The sequence below is a fragment of the Theobroma cacao genome, chromosome 2 (genome assembly GCF_000208745.1).
Source record: "Theobroma cacao cultivar B97-61/B2 chromosome 2, Criollo_cocoa_genome_V2, whole genome shotgun sequence".
Taxonomy (NCBI): Eukaryota; Viridiplantae; Streptophyta; class Magnoliopsida; order Malvales; family Malvaceae; genus Theobroma; species Theobroma cacao.
In genome coordinates this window covers 35847313-35858723 of record NC_030851.1, presented here as the reverse complement: position 1 = coordinate 35858723, position 11411 = coordinate 35847313, and the positions used below count along the sequence as shown (strand labels likewise).

Here is an 11411-nt window from a genome sequence, read left to right as displayed (position 1 = left end):
CAGAACCACATGCCGGATTTATGGAGGACTTTGTAATGATGCTTTTGATTGTGGATTGTTAGATGCAGGTTTTGAAGGAAATAAGTTTACATGGACTTATTCTTGCATGTTTTAGAGGTTGGACAGAATAGTTTACAATATGCAGTGGGGTACTTAGTTTGCAAAAATGAGAGTCTAACACCTCAACAGAGATGGTTCTGATCACTACCCATTGCTAATTTCCTGCTCAGAGTCCTCGACTAAAAATCCTTCTTCTTTTCGTTTTTTACATGCTTGGTTAAAACATCATAGTTTTATTAGTTTTGTTGACAGGAACAGGAAACAACCAATGCACGATAACGGGGTTGATGGGTTTTTGGCTCAAGCAACAACGGTTGAAAAAGGCTTTGAAAAGCTAGAATAAAAATGTTTTTGGTGACATATTTAGTAATATTAAGGTTGTTGAACAGCATGCGGTGGAGTGTGAAAAATTATTTGAACAGGAACAGTCTACTGTCAATCGAACACAACTTAATCAATCATATACAAAACTAAACCATTTGCTTAGTATTGAGGAAGCATTTTGGCAACAAAATCTGGTGTCCGATGGTTAATGGAGGGAGAGTGCAACACGAAGTTCTTCCACATGCGCTTGCAAAAAAAAAAAGAGTGAAAAACTACATTTTTAAAACTAGAATCGAGGATGGTTCTATATTAGAGGACCAAGACTAGATTGAGTTGTCTGCTGTTGAATGTTTTGTTAATTTATTAAAAGCTGAAGTAACGGATTTGACCAGGTTCATTGCTGATTTAATTCCTCATTTGATTTCTGATTTGGATAACCAAATTTTATGTGCAGAACCAACAATGGAAGAAGTGAAGGAAGCAGTTTACGCCATTGACAAGGATAGTTTGGCTGGTCCTGATGGGTTTTCATCATTATTCTATCAACAGTGCTGGCATATAATCATGGATGATCTTTTGATTGCTGTGAGAGATTTTTTCACAGGCTCTACAATGCCAAGGGGGGTAACTTCTACAACCTTAGTCCTCTTAGCTAAAAAACTGGATGCAAAATCTTGGAGTGATTTTCGCCCTATCAGTTTATGCACTATTTTTAATAAAATAATTACTAAATTATTGGCGAACCGGTTAGCTAAAGTACTATCATCTTTAATCTCAGATAACCAAAGTGGCTTTGTAAGTGGCAGGTTAATCAGTGACAATATTCTCCTCGCCTAGGAATTAGTTGGTAAAATTGATTACAAAGCTAAAGGGGGCAATTTAATTTTGAAGCTTGACATGATGAAGGCCTATGACAGATTAAATTGGGATTTTTTGTATTTAATATTGGAGCATTTTGGTTTCAGTTCTCAGTGGATTGACATGATTAAAAGGTGCATTTCCAATTGCTGGTTTTCACTATTAGTCAATGGGCATTTGGTTGGCTACTTTAAATCTGAGAGAGGACTATGTCAAGGTGATTCTATTTCGCCTTTATTATTTATATTGGCAGCAGAATATTTATCGAGAGGTATTAACTCTGTCTTTGCCTAATATAAGTCACTGCATTTCTATTCGGGATGCTTTTTAAATATTAACCATCTCGTTTTTGCGAATGATATAATGATTTTTACTAACGGAAGCAAATCAGCTTTGAAAAAAGTGCTTGGTTTTTTATAGGAATATGAGCAAGTCTCAGGGTAAAAAATAAGCCGGCAGAAAAGTTGCTTCATTACAGCTCCTTTGATGGCCAACTCTAGACGACAAATTATTGCACAAACCACAGGCTTTCATCATAAGACTCTTCCTGTTACATATCTCAGCATACCTCTCTATAAAGGACCCAAGAAAACGTTGCTTTTTGACTCACTCATATCTAAGATACGCGATCGGATCTCTGGTTGGGAAAACAAAACCCTATCACCTGGTGGTCGTATCACACTGTTACGGAGTGTTCTGTCTTCATTGCCAATTTATCTACTACAAGTTCTTAAGCCCTCAGTGAGTGTCATTGAAAAAATAGATAGACTATTTAATAGTTTCCTATGGGGAGATTCTTCGGATAGCAAACGCATACATTGGACATCTTGGAATAAAGTCACATTTTCGAGCTCAGAAGGCGGCCTGGATATCCGCAGTTTGCAAGACATTTTCGAGGCTTTTTCTGTAAAACTTTGGTGGCATTTTCAAACATGTAATAACTTATGGACACAATATATGAAAGCCAAGTATTGTACTGGGTAAATCCCGCAAACAGTAACTCCTAAACCGCATAATTCGGCAACATGGAAATGGATGATTCATGGCAGAGACATATCCGAGTAGCATATACAGTGGAAGGTTGGCAAGGGAGAACTTCTTTTTTGGCACGATATATGGCTAGGTGATAGACCTCTGGTACATTCTTTTCCCTCATACTCGCACTTTATGGTAAAAGTTAATTATTTCTTTGATAATAATATGTGGGATGTCAACAAATTGAAATCTGTTTTACCCAATGTGATTATTGATGAGATTTTGAAGATTCCTGTTAGCGGAAATACAGCAGATACGGCATATTGGGCCTTGACTCAAAATGCAAAATTTAGTACTAAAAGTGCTTGGGAACTTTCTCGACAACGACAACCTATTTTTGCTTGGGGTAAACTGATCTAGCATAAGAGCATTCCTTTAACAGTTTCATTTTTTTATGGCTCCTAATGCAAAATTGGATTTCGGTGGAATTACGGATGAAATCCAAAGGCTTTCACTTGGCCTTTAAATGCCTTCGTTGTTGTTCAGAGGAGTCCATTCTACATGTCATTTGGGGAGGTGCAGTAGCACAGCAGGTTTGGAATTATTTTGCAAAATTGTTTCAAATTTATGTTCATAATCCTCAGAATGTTATGCATATTCTTCATTCATGGTATTATTCTGGAGATTATACGAAACCAAGTCATATTCGAATTTTATTGCCATTACTTATTATGTGGTTCCTATGGGTTGAACGTAATAATGCAAAACATAGGGAAATAAAAATGTATCCTGACAGAGTTATATGGAGGATTATGCAGATGTTAAGGCAACTCTTTCAGGGGAACTTATTAAATAAAGGGCAATGGAAAGGAGATATTGATATTGCAGTACACTAGGGATTTCAGTATGAACGTGAGAGTCACGGTCCTCCAAAAATTGTGTATTGGTCTTGACCTTTGTTGGGTGAATTTAAGCTGAATGTATATGGTAGCTCCAAGGATGCTTTCCAAAATGCTGCAAGCAGAGGAGTACTTCGAGATCACATAGGTACAATCATTTTTGGTTTTTCTAAAAATTTTGGACCTTATAATTCTGTACAAGTAGAACTAATGGCATTACATCGAGGTCTACTTTTATGTATTGAGCACAATATATCTAGAGTTTGGATCGAAATGGATGTAAAGGTAATTGTGCAAATGATAAGTGAGGGACATAAAGGCTCCTCCCAGACTCGATATTTGTTGGCTTCTATCCATAACTGCTTGAGTGTCATCTCTTATCGGATTTCACACATTCATAGAGAAGGAAGCCAAGTTGCTGACTATCTCTCCAATCAGGGGCATACACACCAGAATCTGCATGTATTTTCACAAGCTGAAAGTGAGCTCAGAGGAATGATTAGATTAGATAAAACTAATTTACTTTATATTCGTTTTAAATAAATGTAAAGGAGTAGTACTCCTAATTTATTTTTGCTCTATTTATTATAATGATAATCTAGACTCTTGTAATACAGAAGCGTTGGAATTTTATGTTTGCATTCAGAAATATGCACATAAAATGAAACCTTCATTTCTAGGTACTTTTCCACATTCTTTTCAATCTCATGTAATTCTGGAGGTTCGGTTTATGTCCCCCTCCCTAATGTACTTAATTCTTTCGATTATTAATAAAACGTTTACAGGGTAGCTCGGCCCTGTGCGAATTTCCAGCATAAAAAAAAAACTAAATAATAAAAACTTCAAGACTCATTTATGTCTTCCTCAATCCTCATCCTCAAGCAAAATATTTCAATCTTGTTTAGACAACAATGATTTCTCAATGTCTAAATGATTATCAATTTGTCATTTAATATTCATTGCTACAAAAGAAAAAGTGATCATAAGTTTTAATCTAAACTAAAATTATTAATTTGTCAAGTAAAGATTAAAGACATTGAAATATATAAAATAAGCAATACCATTGGTAACTAAATTATTAATTTGATATAGTTAAATATATAAAATTATTAATTTATTTTTTTTCTTTTGACCCACAAGGCTAGCTCGTCCCAACTCACTGATTAGATAGATTAGACCATTTAGGCCTGATTATAATATGAGTCTAAATTTTCAAATCCACCCCACTCATATTTAATAAAAAAATAGACCGGTCCAATGGGTTAGGTCTATTTTAACAAGTCTAATATTGATGATATGCCTATACAGGTGCATCCTATTTTGAGACAAGAAATGTTAGCTCAACGAAGGGTGGTTAGAGGTATCGTACTTTATGTAATAAATAATCTTTAACATACTATTTTTTGCTTAATCACAATTTTTGTCTTTCTAGTTTTTTCCATAGTAAGGTTTTTAATGAGGCTTTAAAGTTATGTAATAAGGACCGTTGTAATGGAAGGGTCTGTTGAGAGGTTTTATGGCTATGTAATATTCTCTATATGTAACTTGATCTTGAAAATTAATGAAATTCACTTTCTTTTAAAAAAAAAAAGCTATAGTGCTAATAAAATTTATTTAAAAAAATCTTAAATCTTCTTCTATACACACACACACACACACACACACACACACACACACACACAGATATATATATATATATATATATATATATNTCTGATGGTGATAGTTTTTGCAAAGAATTACATTTTTTTTTACGATAAAAACATGTATCGATAAAACAATTATATTTCAACGACTTTAACATACATTCTTAGAAAAAATTAAAAAAGAGGCTAAACAAATTAACAAAAATCCTAACTAAAAACATGATTGAAAATTTATAAATATTTCAATTTCAATTTTTAATGTATCTCAGGATTCAAAAATGGATTCCAATTCGAAATTTATCTTAAGCTCTAATTGTTGAATACAGTGCCTTTGACTCATCCAACTAATATCTTATTAAATTTTGTTACCGTAGGTTCCATTTTATATATAATATGGAGAGAAACAACGAGTTGGTTTTAAAATTCAATATTTATGATTACCAACTATATCTCGTTAGAACGAATCAGAAGGAAAAGTAATAATCTCTTTTGAGAAAATCATAGCTGATGAGTAATTATATATGGAAATGAAAACTCATTATTCTACCAAATTCCTTAAAAATCTAATCTGGCATCCCTCCAAATTTGGATGAATTACAAATTTCTTTCTTAGTGTTTGTTTATTCAGACCATATCTAGTTATTTCAGAACTATAAGTTAACAAAAAAAAAAAAAAACAAATTCTGCTTAATGAAACTGCACAATTGGTTGTAATTTAGTCCGTATTCCCTCGTATCTATCACATTCTAGAAAAGATGTGGGGATAACTTCTATGATCACACAACCTTAAAAACAAAATCAAGGACAGAGCGAAAGCAGCGCTGAACCGCTCGTCTTTTTGAATTTTAGGTGCTCTTGACTTGGGTTTTGGTCTTTCTGTTTTGTCCCTTGTCATGTATTAATTGTCTGAGCCAAGACACGTTGCAATGAGGCCGAGTCTAAAGACTGTGGAAAGATTCCTCTGGTGGGGTCACGTACAACGATATGCTTGTTGTGTTTTGCTTGTGGAATTTCGATATCTAAATTTATATTATTACATCACATATATTCTTTTAAATTCCAACTTGTGGCGTTAATTGAGTCCGGAAACGAAGTTAAAGAGAGCTTTGGTTTCAATCTGTCTTGTTTGCTCGATAGCTCTTTTGCTGCAATGGAGGATACCTTAGGACTTCTCAGGGTCAGGGTCCGAAGAGGCATCAATCTTGCTATTCGTGATACCGTTAGCAGTGATCCCTATGTTGTCCTCATCATGGGTCATCAGGCCTGTTACCTTCATCTTTTTTAATATCTGCCTTGTCATTTTTAGCCTTACTTTGTTTCATGATGATTGATGTTTGGAGTTCTTTGTTTTGTTTTTATTTCGAACTGGTCTGCTTTGGAAATTTATGGTTAATTATTTGGCTTTGCTTTGATTCTAAATTTGAAATTAAATTCTTGGTAAGTATCATCCATTTGAAGCAAAGCAGTTTCCTTCATTTTCTCTTCCCTGGAAGATGTCTTCGCAGGATTAACTTTTAAGATAATTGATGAATCAGACTATCTCTTACTTTTGAGAAAATCTAGTATCTGATTTCTTGTAACTTGCTGTGGAATAGTGATGAGGAAAAGCCACTTAATTTGTTAATATTGGAATCAAGAGATCAGGAATGTTTAATTTGGTTAATAAGAATGCAATAAATTAGGTGTTAATACAGATAGCCGAGGAGGTCTCTGAACTCGGCGATAGAAGATTTTCAGCAGTATTTTGTTCCACGAACATAAACCCAGTTAAATGGCTAGTTTTCCAATTAGGTTCAGGGATTAAAGAAACGGACTGAACTTTGGAGCTTTTCTTGGAAACAAAATTTCTCAAAAATTAGGACCTTGCTGTGAACAGACAGAATCGGTCATTTGGTTTTACAGCAGATTTAGACTTTAGAGTTTAGAATACTGTTAACTTTTCCTTTATTTTACTGTTGCTGGTTGATCCAAAATTAAAGTAGTTTGCCAGTTGTATGGTTTCACTTTAGCACCTTTCTTAGGGCTCCGAATTGCTGATAGATTCATTTTAGCCATAGCTACTAATTAGCTCTGATGTCCTTCAGCACTTTTTTCAATCTGTTTCTTTTGTCCCAATTATGATTCAGTACAGTATGATAACAGGGAAGTGTCTAAGAGGAACTTGTAGGAGTCCGAATAGAACCTCTGGCATGGACTTAAAAGAACCTAGCATTTAAGTTTATGAGATATGTCTTCATGGATTTAGAGAGGTTTTAAACCTGTCTGTAAATTGAAACTCATGCTGAAGAAAATTGCTGAAACTTTGTTCAGGTGGAGAGGTAAGTTGCTTGGCATGAGAATATTTACGCATTAGAAGGCTGAGTTTTGATCATTCATGTCATAGCAAATTCATAATTTGAAGCTCTGTGGATGTTGATGTGTGGATTTTTCTGACATTACGTTGCATTAATTGGTGCAGAAATTGAAGACACGTGTGGTGAAAAACAACTGCAATCCTGAATGGAATGATGAATTGACTCTTTCAATCAACGATCCTAATGTTCCAATCATTTTAGTAAGTAGTATCCTTTTTTACTGTACATATATATTTTCAGTTAGTTATGAATGGTAAAGGCTGACTTGGAACTAGTCTGACAAGAGGGACATAAATCATGGATAATTGTTGGTTGTGCCTCAGGGACATGTGCCAAAAATTCATTATCATTTGTGGTTGGGCCGATATTTGAAGCAGAAAGAATATGTAGTGAACTTTATCCTAATTCCGTTGACTTTGGTTTGCCTTTTGCAGACCGTGTATGACAAAGACACATTTACTGTAGATGATCAAATGGGCAATGCAGAGATAGACATTAAACCATATATAGCAGCCTTGAAGATGGGAAAGGGCTTGCAAAATCTCCCAAATGGTTGTGCACTCAAAAGAATACAGCCAGGTAGGACAAACTGCCTTGCTGATGAGAGCAGCATCGTTTGGAACGATGGCAAGATCACCCAAGACATGCACCTCAGACTGAAAAATGTTGAGTGTGGGGAAGTGTTAATCCAACTGGAGTGGATTGAAATTCCTGGTTGCAAAGGTTTGGAAAGTGAAGGTATGGTTCAAGTGTAGTCTCTGTACTCTGTAATTTATTATGTATAGTCTTAGGCTTTATGTTCTGTGCTCGAAAGAGTTAATGTATTATTCTGCATATCATAACAGATACCGAACTGTAATCTTAGTTTTTTAAGTCCTATAAATGTAATGGTGTAGAATAACATAATAATTCAGTTAACTGGATGCAGTTACTTAGGTGGTTTTGATACGATATGTACTTTCTTTTACCAAGATAGAGATATGGCATGTTGATTAGCAAGCATTAGCAGTATGAACTGAACTGACAGAGCTGTTGTAATTTGTTCTACCTAGTCATGAAAGCACCATGGAACTCGGGTAAACCTCGGAACCCGGTTAAGAGACACCATTGATTCCCAATGAGGTTAAGAGAAGGATTTGCCGCAATTGTTTCTGCTGATCATCACTGTGCTAATCACAGTCATTCAGAGAGATCAGTATGACACCGGCCTGCATCCTGCATTCCACATGCTCTTCCATTCTACAAATTCTACCTACATTCAAATACTAATAGGTAGTTGACAACTTGAATCTATCATCAAAAGAGCTGTAGATGCTTGATATTGATCTAGTAACTGAACTTGAACCCAGGATGCAATCTAATCTCAAAGAGAGACCTTTCGCATGATTGGTTGCAATATATTTGTGCACTTTTGCAATGTAAATAAAAGAATATATTTAAAGCTAAGCAAAGAAACTATATCATTGTAAGCACCTAAGCATTTGGTTTATTGATTGGTGTATTATTTTCCTGTTTAAAGAGTAGAGTTCAAATTCCTCCTCTCTTAATTATAAAAAATAAAAAACTGCATCATTGTAGATACGTTCCTATCAAATTTAATGTAAAACACCAAAACTTAAAAAAAACCTGCATCATTATAAATACGTTCCTATCAAACTTAATGTAAAACACCAAAACCTAGTTAAGAAGTTCAAGTTTAGTCTGAAAGAAAAACAACACCATCACAAATTTAAGTTTTAATCACACTTATTTAGGCAATATATCTTTGTGTAGTGAAATTTTAAAAAGTGTAACTACTTAAATTTTTAGTTTCATTTTTTTTACATTTAATAGCAATATAAAAAAGTACAATCTTTATTAGTATATGTAATTTTTATAATTACATTTTATTCATAATTTTGCTAAAAATTTATATAGTGAAATCACATATATAAAAATATTTTTAAAAATATAAAAAAATATTACTAAAAATATTTTTAATAACACATTTTAAAAATGTGCTCAGTTAAATTTATTATGGTGGAATCTTCTTCAAAAGAAGTTTCATGAATATCTAACACGTGTGCTTGCTAAATTTTGGGATTGGAAGGAAAATCATTTTATGAACTTTGCAGTGTGAAATCGTTATAATTAGTTTATGAGTCTCAATAATAAAAATTTGAAAAGAAATCTTTAATTATATTAAAAGACACCTCATTGTATGATTTAAGGTAACCAGCGGCTTATGTCCTCTTTGCAGAGTCTAGGTTCAAATCCTGCTTACAAAGTATGGAGGCTATCTCCTATTACCATAACAAACAAGAAAAAAAAAGTAAAATAAAATGGGGAAAGACTTTAAAAGCTTATGTCTTTTCCAACACTATGTCATTTTTTATTGTTATTGCTTTCTTTGATTATTGATTTGATTGGTGTAGTTACAGTTCAAGTAGCTTTCGGCTTGCCTCATTATCTCTATCAAAATGCAAAAATCTTCATAATATTCTATGGATAAGATAAAAATTTTTTATGCGACTGTATAGCATGATCTAGTATCGCATATGTAGAATAGTCTATTCACTTTGGACATGTTAATAATAAATATTCTAAGGGTCTCCTATATCAGAAGTCACCTTTATTGTTTCTATCTGGCTAAAGTTTATATAGGTAACTTCTTGAGCTGCATTGTCGTTGTGTTGATGTTCGCATCAAGGATAACTACAAAATTAGATAAGATTAAAGTATATCAACTATATCACTGATGGAAGAAGGGGAGAAAGGAGACGTGGTGATAGAAATAAGACAGAAGGAGACTGACACCGAAAGAGAAACGAGAAACGAGGATGGTGCACTGAGCGAGAAAAAAGAAAAAGAAACCAGGGAGCAAAGAATCACAAACGGCCTGGAGATGGGCCACAAGAAAACCAAGGAACTGAAGAAAATGGCCAGATAAATGAAGAGAAAGAAATGGACCAAAAAAGAGACAAAAATCTGAAAGAGAAAGAGATGGCAGAGAGAGAGGACCAGACTATGTAGGTAGGGTGGAGGCCCAAGATATGGGAGAAATAGAAGAAAGCCCAACGGAAAAGGGGCTAGAAGATGAGGAAGAGAGCAGTTGTACATCTGGGCTCAGTGTGGGAGAGAAAACAACAACTCAACTGATTAATGGGCTAAAAATAAAAAACAGGCAAAGGATAAAAATAGCAAATTAGAAGGGAAACTGAAAAATAGGAAGCTTGGGATGATCAATGAAATTGAAATCAAACTGAGCGGTGGAGGGAAGAAGAAGTACAAAGGAAAGAAAAAAGGAATAGCAGTTGGACGAAAGAAGGAGGACGTTCAAAGCAGGAATGATAAATGAGTCTTTGACCAGCAGCGATATTGTGAACAGCAGCGATATTGTGAACAGAAATAAGCTGATCAGAGATAAAGTTAAGGAAACATGGGAATTAGGTAAAAGTTTAAGGCTGGTAGCAAGGGGTGATGAAAAACGAAATTGATTGGGAGGGTGACAAGGTAGTAGGTTGATTGGGAGAACGAAATTGAAAAATTATGAGAACTATGTTTATGATGAGGCACCTGAGGTTGTATTGTGGTGGCCACGGCAGTGGATGGGAAGGGTGAGGGAATGAGGGCGAGTAGAAAAACGAAAAAAAGAAAGGATAAAGGAAAATATATATGGACAGAGATGGAAGAGGGGAGTGCATTTAAAAAGAGGGTCTTATCATGAAAAGGGGTGTGGGCTAGGGAAGGAGGAGAAGTGAAGGGTAAGGGGGAGAATAGATTGAAAAATTAAAGCTCGAACGATGGGAACATAAGAAACAAAGCTTGATTTTGAAGACAGCAGTTGTGAGAAAAGAGGTGAAGCGGGATCAAACCCAAGTAGGAGACTTTAGTAATGGAGAAAGAAATACAAACAAATAGTTGAAGTTAGGGAGCTGGTAAGCGTAGTACAAATCACAAATTGATCTTGGAAGGCCAATGGTAGAGCAGGTTCTTGGGCAAAAGAAAGGGTAGACAAGGACGAGCTCTTCACTGCAAGGATATGTGAGATAATGGTAGACCAGTCATGGTGAAAGGATGGATTCCCTTTATAGGTCAAATAATATACTGCATGCGGAATTTCTGGAATGGGTGATCTGAGTGTCATTGATGGGTGCTGGTAAAATAACTGTTGGGTGGATTTACAGGCTGCTGTCATTTTCTGGATTGTGGATCAAAGTTTGAAGCTGGTTAATATTTTGTGTGCAGGGATAGAGTTAGTTAATTTTTATTGGAGAGGTCTAAGAAGAATAAAAATTAAAATTTTTAAATTATTA

The 11411-nt window shown here is 34.7% G+C and overlaps 1 protein-coding gene across 1 annotated transcript; it reads left to right on the top strand.

Annotated features, from left to right (window-relative positions):
- LOC18609820 (protein C2-DOMAIN ABA-RELATED 7) lies at positions 5803-8115 on the top strand. Its single transcript, XM_018116598.1, has 3 exons — positions 5803-6023; positions 7221-7316; positions 7551-8115. The coding sequence occupies exons 1-3, from the start codon at positions 5913-5915 to the stop codon at positions 7869-7871; spliced, it is 528 nt and encodes a 175-aa protein (XP_017972087.1). The 5' UTR covers positions 5803-5912; the 3' UTR covers positions 7872-8115.

Bases quoted from the DNA above. Each gene is read 5' to 3' on its own strand.
- LOC18609820 (XM_018116598.1), top strand. From the start codon at position 5,913: ATGGAGGATACCTTAGGACTTCTCAGGGTCAGGGTCCGAAGAGGCATC. The intron at 6,024-7,220 runs GCCTGTTACCTT...TAATTGGTGCAG, and splicing joins TCCTCATCATGGGTCATCAG to AAATTGAAGACACGTGTGGT. The intron at 7,317-7,550 runs GTAAGTAGTATC...TGCCTTTTGCAG, and splicing joins CTAATGTTCCAATCATTTTA to ACCGTGTATGACAAAGACAC.